Source organism: Mya arenaria, chromosome 15 (genome assembly GCF_026914265.1).
Source record: "Mya arenaria isolate MELC-2E11 chromosome 15, ASM2691426v1".
In the NCBI taxonomy this organism is placed as follows: domain Eukaryota; kingdom Metazoa; phylum Mollusca; class Bivalvia; order Myida; family Myidae; genus Mya; species Mya arenaria.
In genome coordinates this window covers 49,768,867-49,782,383 of record NC_069136.1, presented here as the reverse complement: position 1 = coordinate 49,782,383, position 13,517 = coordinate 49,768,867, and the positions used below count along the sequence as shown (strand labels likewise).

Here is a 13,517-nt window from a genome sequence, read left to right as displayed (position 1 = left end):
CATAGGGAGTTGCTCCTAGCTACTTTCACTTGACATCGTGATCAAATTTAAACTACCCGGTACCCTATTGCAGGAGTTGTTTGAACTGGCACAGCGAAAGCTGTCAAGGCAGCTGATGATGTTTGCAGAAAACCAGGACCTGGACATCTACCCGCGTCTGTTTGTAGTTGACTTTGTCAAAGAACAAATGGATGCCGAAACAGGTAGACATGTGACCTTTATTCATTTAGCAGCCTCCATTTCATTATATAAGGTATCCTTTGTCTTTTTGCTACTTCCAGTTTATATTGTAAACTCAATTTATGAGGTAATTCCAGTTAATTAGGTTCTGCGAAATGATTCTTTCTTCAAATCATTTGCTATGGTCTTTTATTACCATCATCAAATTCAAAATCTAACTCAAGCCCTTGCATATCCACCTATTACAGATTTGAATAAGGTGAGTTCCAAATTGAAAATATTTCTAATTTAAGGAATCCATATCCCCTAATTCCTATTTTCTCATATGCCATAATAAGACTACCTTAGAAGTCTGTGAAACAACTGCAAATCTTGTATTATAACTGGAATGTTTATTTTCAGATGAAGAGTCCATAGAGGAAAAGTTTGAGAAGGAAGACATTGCTGAGAAGAAGAAGCTGGGGAGGCCGATGCTGAAGAGACAGATGTCCAGAAAGTCCACGAACATGATACCGCTGTACAAACTACAGAAGTTCTGCGTATACACTCTTTGTGAACATGATGAGGTTGGTAAATATATTAATACATAAACGTTGAAATACAGCTAAGAGCTGAAATGAAACATGGTCTATTTCGCCTTTTAGTTCACCTGAGCACATATAGAGAGCAATTCATTTTGCACTCACTTGTAAATTCTTTTATTTAAAGAGCACTTAGGAGGATGTTTGTGAAAAACATTCTAAGTGGCCTAAAATAAAGAAGAGAGAACTGTTTCACTGTCCCCTCTCAGCTGGTATGCCTTACATATAAAGTAGGCTGAGTTTTTAAACTGACTGAAGTCTGTTTGGTGTGTAGGGATTTTGGCTGTACCATATTTTTCCAATAAACTAAAATAATTTATTGTCTACCTGAGCTTGTGGAGTGTTGCAGAGCCCATAGAGCTTATGGTCAGTGCTAGTGTGAAGACTTTGGTGGTATCTAGGCCATACCATGGTTTCAACTAAACTTCAATACATACTATGTTCCAGGGTTGGCACAGTGTAGCAGAACCAATTGAGCTGCCGGCCAGTTTTGGTGTGGAAAGCCTGGAGGGATTCGGGCCGTATCTGGCCCGCATTACGACTGTGATGAAGTTCAACAAGCGACTGCCCCTGAACTGTCTGGCCGAGGGCATTGGGGAGGGATACATTGAGTGGCTGGAGAGGGTATGAATCGAATAAAAACAAATCTACATGTGTGCTTTTACAGAAAAATAGATCATGCAAAATTTGTAAGAAAATTGTTTGGTTTTGATTTTGTTTAAAAAAAGGACATTAAGATATTATAATATATTGTATATATATATATGTCAGCACCAGGTTGAAATTTGAGATCAGCTTTCACTAAGTCTTTCTATTATGTATTGATTTTTGCTCTAAATTTGGAACCAGGAAGTCCCAGCCAACTTAACTTTATTGTTACAGTATAAGATGTTTATCAATGTAATTGATGCATTGAAGAAGATTGCTTTAAAAGTCTACCTTTAACATTTTGTTATTATGAATATTGACTATATTACCGGTAAGACTATCATAAGCAGTTGTATACATAATTGTTTGCTACTAATTAATGTGTAAAAAGATTATCTAAAAATATTTATGGTGGTTTAAACAAAATAAGAACTTCTCTGCTGGAATTCTATAAGCTTCTGTTTTCATCTCACCAGAACCACATGCAGTTATTTTCTTTTTCAATTCAGAAATCACTGCCATCATGTGTTGTTATTGATGAAAACTATGTTCAAAGCTTTTAACGCATTGAGATGAAATAAAATCAATTTCTTGACAAATGTAATAAAGCTGACATCCATCAGTTATGCGTACTTGGTGGCAGAGATCTTCTCTGTTTGTCAAGGGAGATCACTGCGGTTAAGGTCAACCACATGAGCCTTTTGTAAGATTGTTTGAACCTGAAGCAGATGCTTATTTTTTTAAAGTCTTAAAGATCTAACCAATTATTTTTTATTAGAGTCCTGAAGCAAATCTGTCGGACTACCAGAATGTGTACCACACGTTCCGAGAAATGGTCAGCAGCCTGGACGAGGATAAGAAAATGGGTGGCCTGCAGAGGTAAGAGGGGCAGATTATTTTTTCTCCGTTACCTAGGAAACAGGGCATACACATATAAATTACTTTGTCTGATCACGCCAGCGTTACTCTTTCATCTCCAATCAATAACACTTCAATGACTTGTTGTAGAGTCTTTAACCTAAATTAAAGTATATGCATTAGTTTTTGTCAGAAAATGGATAAAGGGATTGGATCATTAAAAGTCATGATGACTTTTACTAGAAAAAATGGGTGCTCATGACAGGGGACACAACTGTTGTTAAATGTAGAATATAATATTCTTATGCTTTTTTATACTGTTGTGCTTGAGCTACTGTTAATTTTGCAATTATTATATTTGCTTATATATGGGATATGTCACAAATTCAAAACTCAATAATACATATTTGATGAAAACAGCAACAAGTGTGTACAGGTGTTGCAAATGCTAACATGGCCAAAATGCAAAAAGTATCAGTTTTTAGCACAAGTTAAGTTAAACTAAGGTCATTTTTTTCTAACCCAAAACAATAGATTGATGTTATTTCAATGAAATATTTTCTATAGAACAGTTAAGTCCACATTTTCCCTCCTGGAGTGATGATGATAATAAATGATAACTCATCAAGCTATGTCATATATTACCATTAGTTATAATTTGCAAATCGAATCACACTTAAAGCGACAGTCCGCAAATCGGGCAAATTAGCCATGAAAAAAAAAAAAAATTCATCTATGTGTTGATAAGCATTCCTGACTGACGAATCCAAAAAAAATTTGGTTCAAATCGACCTAGAAATGAGTTTTTCGTGTCATTTTCAATATCTCTTCTTAACTATCGGCCCCCGAGAGTTAACGGTTATATAAATAGAAAAAACAGTGGGATTCCAAAGTTCTTGCGCATGCGCAGGGCGATACTATTTCCCGGTCTCTCCTCGTAAAATCCGGTCTCATCCGGTCTCATAATTCCCGGTTCATAACTTATGGCCCCAGGCAACGGATTGTGTTGCTGATGTTTATAACACGATTTTGACAATCTTATTTGTTTTTATATGTAACAAAATGGTATAAAATATATAAACATTATGTCTTAATTTATGCAATTTGTTATAGGTATACACTATTTATGCAATTCGTGTTAAAGGTGTAGAGAAAGATGCGATGCAGTACAAATGCTCATGTTTTTTGCATAAAAGATTGAGGACGGCTAGAGTATGAAGTAACTTAGAATTGCACCTTTTAAATTATGTTATGTTATGTTATTGTTCTTCCTTTTATGTTTACCCCCCCCCCCCCCCCCCCGACATAAAAAAATTTAAGCATAAATGATTACAATTGAAAAATTCCATGTTTGCATATCCGACTCATATCTGATTTACATGTAGTCAAGCATTGTTATTTTTTGTATTACTGTTATCAATAGTATACTTATAACTGAATTTAATATGAAAAAAACACACACTCAATGTGTTTGTTATTCATGACATTAATTTCAGTACATGTGCATATTTCATGTTTTTATCTTTGCCTAAATTTATTTTATGTTTTATTGATATAAAATTTGAAATAAATAGTGACATAATTATCATCAAATATCTAATGAATTGAAATACATCTTAATTTATTAAATGCTTTCCTGTTGTTAATAGAGATTTATCAGTGAAATAAAAATGATATTAAACTGCAAATTGTGAAAATATCAATTTGATATTTTTAACTGATTTGAAATTGTAGCCCATTCTATCATTCAAATCTAACATCAGCACGCACAGGGCTGGGACACAATATCAACAATGTCATTTCATGATGTTATGTGCGCATACCAATTGGTTGTTTTTCTAGTAAAATGTTATTAAATGTCTTTTAATTCCAATTTTAGGCATACAGTTTAATAAAAAGAGAAATTGTTTTTATTCAGTGTACGATAGCAAAATATTTAACCTTGTGAACACCAAAAGTAAAAATATATCTTTTGCGGCTCACTCGAGAAATAATTAAATTACAATCTTTCACTGAAACAAACAATTATCCACTATACAATCTGGATATCTAAATGGATACAATATATTTAATACATTTGTGGACTTAAAAGAGAGAAACTATTGTTAGTAACATGATTAGTTTAGTATGTTATAACCTTGGATGGCCCATGAAAGCCCTGGGTCTATGAATATCCAATAACATTCTTGTTTCATTTTAGATGTCATCTAGCCAGTGGTAAAACCATTTGGCTGTGTGAAGACCATCGCAAATCCATGAAAGTGACGTTACTCAGTAATGACGATCATGCAGGAAGCAGCTTAGCAAAGGAGAAAGATGACAAGGCCACAGAAATGATGATGTCAATGCTAAGGACGATGGACTACTCCGCATTCAAGGGTGAATTCAAATCAAATGGAAATGCTACAAGGCCGAGAAGTGGTGAGTTTTATAAGCAAATTCATTGCAGTCAAATACATTTTAAACAGTTGAGACTACAGGGACAAACCCAATTGTCAGCAATTCAATGGAGACGGTGTTTAGAGGCACATGATAATAGCCATGATACCCCATTGAAAAGCAACAGCATAATTTATTATATGAATTCTGAACTTGAAAAGAAAACAAGTATTGTCAGCTTCAATTTTTGTTGTACCTCTGTTTTAGTTTTGGAAAAGCAACGGTTTGGTGGTTTGTATACATGTATATAGGATCTTACATAAATTACAAATAAATTCAAATATTTATAAAAGTAGTTTAAGAAAAAACATCAAGCAAGCATTGCATAAGCTGTATAACTTTTCGGAGCGAGTTTCATAAAGTTGTACTGAGTGGCAATAAATTCACAGTATAGGATTATTTTAGTCATGATATATTCATAACAAAATATTTTATTCATTTTACGATTACTGCATACTAATGAGTAGGGAAATGAAGTCACTGTATAGTTTAATTACATATGCATTATTAACTGTGAGCAATACTGTGAAATACATTTGTCCATATTACACATTGTGCAATACGGCAATATTCAACTCTGCTGATGTCACGTCATAACAAGTGTTATTGCACGATGCGATAATGATGTCATAAAACTAAATAGTGCGTCATTGAAATGCCTTTTATTATAAATAAACTTTTTTACTTCTTTTTTTCAATAACATAAGTAACAAAATGGTTATTTGAACTGCATTTTGATCCAGGAGGTCATATTCAAATCTCCTTGAGCCAATTTAATACTACCTCGCAGGTCAAAATGTGGTACTAATAACCCCATTATTATATTACACCGCAGTGTGATGTAAGAATATATGTCATGGTTGTATTACACTCGAAACTAAAAACATTATTGTAATGAAATAAGTCTTTATGGTAAACTCTTCATGAAAACCGATACATGTAGATGTATATGACTTCTCCTTGTTCCTTCTTTTCAGAAATGTTAAAGTTTTCCAAGGGAACAAAATATACCAATCAGGAAGAGTCAAAAAGTACGTAAAAATGACTACCAGATCTGTAGGGTCATTAAATTTGAGTTTATTAGCATACTTGATTTCTATAGCTTTCAAGTCGAGTTTTTTTTCAAACTCCTCCTTCAATAACAGGTTGTTTTGGGAGGGGGGGGGGGATGGGGGCCAGATGTGTGGTTGGCAGAAATAATTTGTATAATATGGGCGTTGTAGAAAAAATCTGAACGATATTCAGTTTAATTAATAAATACAGGGTTAGGAAACAATAAGGCCATACCGTTTTATGTCTATGAATATCAGGCACATGTGTATTGGTTTTGAAATATTTCCAAACTAATAGCTAAAACAATTGACTGAAGGCATTGAATGCTGTTGGCAACAGTGTTTTGTTTTAGATGTCTGCTCTTATAAAAGCTTTTGATACTCTTGGTTAATTAGTATTTTTATAGAAAACAAGGTTGACAACATTAAAGTTGAGGGTAATGCACCAGTCAATTGTAACCATCCCCCCCCCCCCCCAATTCCAGGGAATAGCAGGGACTTTGAATTTTGGTCCAGCCAAACCCGGGGACGAACTTCTGGTAAAATCCCTGCACCCTAGGTAAGGCCTATTCCCCGCTATTTTTGGCCACCCTGGAATGGAAGGTGAAACCACAGCCAATTTCCCCGGCTATACGGCAGACCGGGGGGGGGGGGGGGGGGGGGGGGGGGGGGGGAGGGTGCCGTGGTTACAATAGACTGGTGCATAATCATTTAAGAGTAAAACAGTGTGGTCTTATAAAACATACAAATTGACTTTAATGCTGACATGTTTAAAAATGTAGTTACTAAATAACCACCCATGTATCTTTATTTCTTTGTCAATTTCAAGAGCAAAGTCATCAACAGAATCGTCGCCGCCCCCGTGGCAAGAAATCCAAAGGTGCTGATGAAGATGTTACTGACAGTGCTCCTAAAGGAACTGCTGAGGAACAGAACAACTCTGAAGCTGCTGACAAAAAGAAGAGAAAAGCAAATAAAAATAAAGGTGGAAAATCACTTAGATTTGTTGAGGAAGTAGTCGATATAGGCAAATCCTTAAATGAAAAGAAAGGTGGAAAATCAACTGAAGATGTGGTTGATATTGGAAAATCTACTCTGTTTGACGAAGAAATGGACAAGGATGACGGAATAAGCGAAGAAGATTCTGATGAGATGGAATCCGAACCGGAATCTGTCAAGTCTGAAGTTAAGAGTGAGGCAGAATCGGTTAAAGCTGAAGGTCCAGTGGTTCGACCGCCTGCAACAAGGCGAGAAAATAGCCGCCCTCTACCAGGGCAGTCTAAATATAAAATACCAGGGTACAAGAATACTAGCAGGGCTTGCGAAATCTCATAATCGATGTGGACTTATGATTGATAGTTACATTTAATCTGTTTTAGGAGGATACAAAGTAAATGTAACTTGTGCTTTGATTGTTTTGAGTTTTATAGAATTCCAATTAATCAGTTTAAACAAAAATACTAATAAAAATATGTAGCTTAAATAGATAACATGATATTTATGGTAGTATATGATTAAAAGCCTTTTGGGGTTTCTGGTTTAATTATTCATTAATTCATTTTTTTAATTGTTTCAAAAATGTACTGGTTTGCTAAAAATATTTGAGAAAAAAACCAAATAGATTATAATAGAACAGTTACAATAAATTGTTAAAAATAGAGTAATGCATAGAATTCCGCTAAGAGAATTGTATGGCTTAATCTACATTTATACTGTAGCAGACTGAGTGAATTTTAACATTGTTATACTTAGTAATGTATGTACATTTGTTATAGGTTTTTATGTTTCATTTACTTAAGCCAATTTAGACACTTAACTCTGCAATATGTTAAAGACATGTTGTCAGATATAATGTTTGCTCGGGGATTTATACCTTTATAAAATTTGTTTAAGATGTTGTGCTTTATGTCTCTACAATATGCATAATCATGCATAATTTGATATTTAGGTGTTTTGAATTTGTACTATATACAAGCTGATATTTTATTGGTCTTAAACATTCTTTTCATATAACTTTTTTCTGTTCTTTTATATATATATATTTAAATTTATTATTTATCGTAAATTCTTCATTCATATACTTTTTGGAATTTTAAAACCAGTTTGTAACTTGGTGAGTTTCTGTCTTTTTGTTTTGTTAACTGTCTCACGAGGCTAAGCCAATCATTTGTTAATTCTATCTCTAGCTTCAGGTTACAGTTTCAAAACCTACATGTACCTACCAGCTAGAAATAACAAACTATGTGCCATAGAGTAAACAAATCTTATTCTCTTTTCAACAATTGCCCTTCATAGCAGAGTTGACCGGTGAAAATAATGAAGAAAGCAGCCTATACATTCGAAACATTGTACTTCTCCCTGCATGTCATACATTCTTTTTTTAACTTGATAAAAGATACATTATACATTGTGCATTAAGGGACTCTTTAATTTGAAGTGTATTAAGAGTAAAGTTCAATGATTACTTAAAGTTGTATCGAATTGAACAATGATGATAAATGAGGAATATATATTGCTAGCGTAAAGTCCATGTTGCATGAGACCCAGGGTCGAATACAATGTATCTTTACACAAGCAAAGAGAAGTTATACGATCAAACCAATCAACCGTATAGCCTAAAAGTATTTCTTAAAAAAAGAATTATAATACCAGTAGTTTTAAATTTGACAACAAACATTCTATTTGTTTCATGAAGTATTTCGAAAGTTGATTGGCACATGTAATACAGAATCAGAAAACGCAATGTGTAATACAGATCTTTTTTCAGGTTTTCTTACTTGAATTCAGGTTTAAATTATGCCATTGTCTTAGTAGGAAATTCAACAGGTATAAAATATTTCATGTAATCCTACTGTATTTTGTGTTGCATTTCCTGTGATAAATTTTTTTACCGTGTTTTTCATTTTCGAGATTTCTTGAACATGCAGTCTGTGATTTATAACTTATTTATATTATTCTTTAATACACCTTTATTTATACATACATTCTATACAAATATATACATGTGTGATACTAAAGGCATTGCTCATTGTTTATAATATTGATACTTGAAAACATTATACATTCTTTATACATTTCAATTATACTCGGCTTCTGTAGTAAGAATACATACTGTTGATGCATATTTTATTTACACATTCCGTCCAATAAAGTAGATCTATTGTATGTTTGCTTGTTTCTAGTTTGTTTTTTCCAACATTATATATGGACTTGGTCCATATTCACCGTCATTATCTCATTCAAATATAGTGCTTAATTTCTGGTAGCAGAGCTGATAGTGTACAACAAAAGAAAATGAACATTTTTATATTTCCGATAATTTTTATTCTGGGATGTTTTTTTCCTATGAGGAGCATTTTCTATATTTACTGTTACCGGGATTTTTGTCTAAGACTAGCTAATCGTACTTTATAATTATTTTGCCCATTTTCTTTTTTTCAGAAAAATGTATTATTTCGGTTAATAAATGAGTTTATTGATTTTTTTATGATGAAAATGAGACATTTCGATATAAAATTGCGAAAAGGAAAAAGGCAATCTAATACTCAAAAGTAAGAAGGGAACCTTTTATCAGACTGTCTTTAAACTGGGCATTTGTACTTTTTATCTTTTAGTTTTGCATTGTTTGACAAATTTAAAATTAAATTTTGTCCAATGAAAATTAAGTCTGTTAAGAGCTATTTCATCCATGATTAAAGAATAAAATATCCATGACAATGAACAAAAATACCACATTTAAATGTTTCATTTGAATCATTTACCAACGATTAAAAACATGGAGAAAATCAAAATGTATACTTTCTTTGGTGTCTGAGAGTATAATGTAATGTTTTAAATATTAAGTTATACTGTTGTTTACATCTTTTTGTTAGTATAAAATGATCATGGGCGATTCTCGATAATGCCATTTCACGAAGTTCGAGCATATTAGTTTATTTGCTATCCAAATGCTTCTTGTCCAGTGTTGAATAACCATCGTCTTGGTGAAACTCTATTTCCGATGATTTTCCTTCAATAAAAAAGAGAACATAAAAAAAAATATAAGCATTTAGAAAAATACTCCATCTCATCATTTTAAAAGACTTTCTTTTAAAAGACTTTCCTTTACATTATAATTCAATATATTTTATTTACTAGTAGGATATTTTTAAAACGTTAAACAAAATTCTTGTAAGGGTGGTCATATTTAAAGAAAGATACTGTATTGTATTGGGTATTTTAATCCTGGCACTGACTATAGTATTATTATAGGTAATGGAACAAATACATACCAACATCACTGCTGATGTTGTAGATACTGATGATGTCATCTATTTTGATGCCACGTGGAGGACCAGCAGGGTGAAGGTAGATCTTCCCTCGTTGCCTAGAGAAAGGAAATAATATATAAAAAATCACACAAACATGTTGGGCCGATTGTTCAGAATTTTGTTAAAGGCCTAGTTTAACCCTCCTATAAGAGACTCCCCTCCCCCCAAAACCGTGTATTGTACATGACCTTGTGTATTGATCTTAATCTAATTGCCAAATAGTCTTATCAGATCTCCAATTTGAATATTCTGCTGTGCAGTTTTGGAGGTTTTATTATAGAAATGGACCCTAAATGGCCCTGAGGCAATAAACAAATAAACAGGATATTGGCCCTACTGTGACAACAGTACAATTAGCAGGAGATGAACAGCAGGGGTTTGTCATGCCAAACATTCTTTAAACTAGGCCTTTAAAGTTATCAACGTAATTAACGTTATCATTGTTAACCTTCAAATCTTAACTACTCTGGAAGTTTCATTGACACATTTGTGATCTGCAGCACTTTTTCACATTTTGAGACAAATATATTACAGCTGTGTTGTATTGTTGTTTTATTTAAAAATATCAGCACATAATAAAATAGTTAAGTGTTTTTAACTTGAAAAAAGTTCTGAAAAATCAGCCTGTTATGTTGTTGTTTTTTAAAGAAAAACATATTTTTTGTGAAAAAAAAAGTATTACGAGAGTGGAATATTTTCACATACTGCCACAATCCAGATTAGTTCCAGGTAATCTTACAATGGTCAGATTACAAAGGTGTCGATGACTTTTACCCAGTATCCCAATTATTCCCATGTGATGGTCTGATTATTTAAAAAACATGCCAAAGGAACTAATTTTGGTGAAATATCTAAATTTTGGCAGCTGCATTTTGAGAAATGGCATAAATGGCAACTGTCAATATTTTCAGTTTGTAGTTTTCAATTTTTTATTGAAATTAAACAATAAATGTTGAAAAACAACACACAACAAACAGTATTAGTTAATGATAACTTATACGCAGGTCAACTGAGTAGTATGAGAGGCTTATGCACCAGTCAATTGTAACAATCCCCCCCCCAAGGGTCCCTTGGATGGGGTTGGCTGGACCGAAAGTCAAAGTACCCGCTTTTCCCCGGACCTGGGGAGGGGGGGGGGGTGCGTGGTTACAAATAAAATGTACATTCAAAATGATATAAAAAGGCTTGTTACAACTTCCACAACAAATGTGTGACCTTTATTATGATGTTGTACAATGTTTCAGCATTCAATGTTTTAACCATGCAGACATCAAAATTGTCTATTCTTTTAAAACTGTAGACAATCCACATGTGTTCTTCAAAACATATACATACATATATTTAAATGTGTAAATTCCTTATACTCACTTGACACAGAAGAATGTGAGGCCAACGATGATGCTGATGACGAAGATGGCAACCAAACTGCAGATAACAATTACATTCACAGAATGGCCTTCCTCACTCAATGGTTTTGCATCGGGAACGTTCACTTTGAGACATGTTCCATTTTTCACAAAGAACCCGGTTTCACATGAGTGGCATTCTTGCAATGAGGAGCAGTTTATGCAATAGGCAGAGCATGACAAGTTGCAGGACAGTCCATAATGTCCGGAAATACATGTGTCACAGTTTTCACCAGTAAAATTTTGTTTGCATGCGCACATCCCGTCAGCTGTGCATGTGTTATTAACACAGCCAAATGAGCAGCTCATTTGACATGCATCTCCATAACGACCTGGAAGGCATGTTGTGCACGTGTTACTTTCCAAACACGTTGCACAGCTTTTCAGGCACTTAGACCCGCATGAGATTCCAAAGTACCCTGAAGCACACTCGTCACATTTTTTGCCAGAGAAATGCTGATTACAAAGGCACTCCCCTGTTTTAGAATCACATGTGTTAAGACAGCCAAACGAGCAGTTATTTTCACATTTGTCGCCATAGAAACCCGAGGAACATGTGTCACATAATGTACCACTAAACTTTAAATGACACTGGCAAGATGGGGATTTAACATCACAGTCACCATTTATGCATGCGCTGCAGTTATATTGACAGGAGTTCCCAAACATTCCATCCATGCATGAATGACACTTCTCGAAGGAAAGACATGTGATACAATTTCCAGGGCATTTGAGACACTCTTTCCCCATTGGATAATATCCCTCCTTGCACAAGTCACATGTGTCGCCATGGTGACCCTCTTTACAGAGTGTACAACCACTGTATTTGTCACATTCTAAGCAGTTGTAGCCGCAATGTTGGTTACAGAAGGATCCAAAATACCCTTGCATGCAGTTCCCGTAACAAAGGCCATCAGTCTCCCTGCAGTCAGAGCCATTTGCACAACAGAAGCACCTGGGGCAGACATGACCCTCGACTGTACAGGACAGAGACATTTTAGTATTTATGAAATACAATGGAAACTACAGGGACAAGCCCAGCATTCAAACATTTAACTATGAGCTTGTTTAAAGGCATGTCAGATCAAAAGCCAACAGACAGGCAACAAGACACACAACAGGGCCAGGCAAACAGACAAGATGAAATATTAAAATACTGTTGTTTAATAGTCTTTTGGGGTTTTACAACTGCCTTGGAACGGTTAGTGTACACATAATATAACCGAGAGTAAAACCTATTTAGGAGTGCTTGACTTCACACTTTTCACAACATTTATCACCATGTGCACAAAGTTTCATGACTTCAGACGATCAGGGGCGATAATTCAGTCATTGTTCTTGGGCTTTGTTACAGGTGTGCTTCTTGCACATCACTGACCACATATAAAAAAACTTTTGCTGACTATCAAAATAAAAGAGGCATTTGTTTCATTAATTTTCATATTTCATTAGAGAATTTCAAGCGCTTATTGATATCTCAACAATAAGGAAATCAAGTCAGATTTTTTCATGTGAATATCTTTAATATATCTATTCATCAACCCTTTCCTAAGAAAAATGAAAATATTTACCGTAAAGACGGAGGAAATACAGGAATATTTGCAAATAAATAGCAAAATTATTCCATGCACTGAAATCCATGTCACTCTCCGAAACAGAATACAAGTTTTGAAGTTTTGATAAGAAAGTTTAAACAAGTTCCTATTGACAATCAAATTCATGCGTAAATGATTAAGCCAATACTATATAATGAGGATATCTTTTTTCATGATATCAGAAACATCAACATAATTTCTCACTTTAGAAAAAGATTTCAGCATCCTGCGTATGAGTGATTCTCATTTGATATACAGATTAATTAAAATGTTATTATGGGTTTATCAACTTAGTACAACCCCCTGAGCTAAAAATGTGATCACTAGTATACACCCATTAAACCTTTGTGGGTTTTTTTCTCCAATATATAAAAATATCAAAGTAACAATCACACTATCCCATTGAACTGCTATTAGTTTTTTTTAGAATATACTTAAGTTGCCTCAT

General features: G+C 34.0%; 2 protein-coding genes across 3 annotated transcripts in view; one reads left to right on the top strand and one right to left on the bottom strand.

Annotated features, from left to right (window-relative positions):
• The window catches only part of LOC128219737 (uncharacterized), a 58,929-nt gene extending 49,185 nt beyond the window's left edge, over positions 1-9,744 (top strand). Inside the window, exons 50-57 of one of the 2 annotated variants that reach the window (XM_052927690.1) lie at positions 74-203; positions 583-746; positions 1,209-1,385; positions 2,188-2,288; positions 4,468-4,688; positions 5,684-5,737; positions 6,166-6,195; positions 6,588-9,744. In XM_052927690.1, the coding sequence (XP_052783650.1) occupies positions 74-203; positions 583-746; positions 1,209-1,385; positions 2,188-2,288; positions 4,468-4,688; positions 5,684-5,737; positions 6,166-6,195; positions 6,588-7,093 (1,383 nt within the window). In that variant the 3' untranslated portion in view covers positions 7,094-9,744. The remainder of the gene's footprint in view (positions 1-73; positions 204-582; positions 747-1,208; positions 1,386-2,187; positions 2,289-4,467; positions 4,689-5,683; positions 5,738-6,165; positions 6,196-6,587) is intronic. The other variant, XM_052927691.1, reaches the window with a different exon arrangement.
• LOC128219740 (multiple epidermal growth factor-like domains protein 10) lies at positions 9,632-13,502 on the bottom strand. The gene is made up of 4 exons (XM_052927696.1): positions 13,046-13,502; positions 11,437-12,451; positions 10,030-10,124; positions 9,632-9,767 (listed from the first exon to the last, which is right to left on the bottom strand). Exons 1-4 carry the CDS (start codon positions 13,113-13,115, stop codon positions 9,691-9,693), a joined length of 1,257 nt encoding a protein of 418 aa, XP_052783656.1. The 5' UTR covers positions 13,116-13,502; the 3' UTR covers positions 9,632-9,690.
• Between the last annotated feature and the right edge of the window lie 15 nt (positions 13,503-13,517).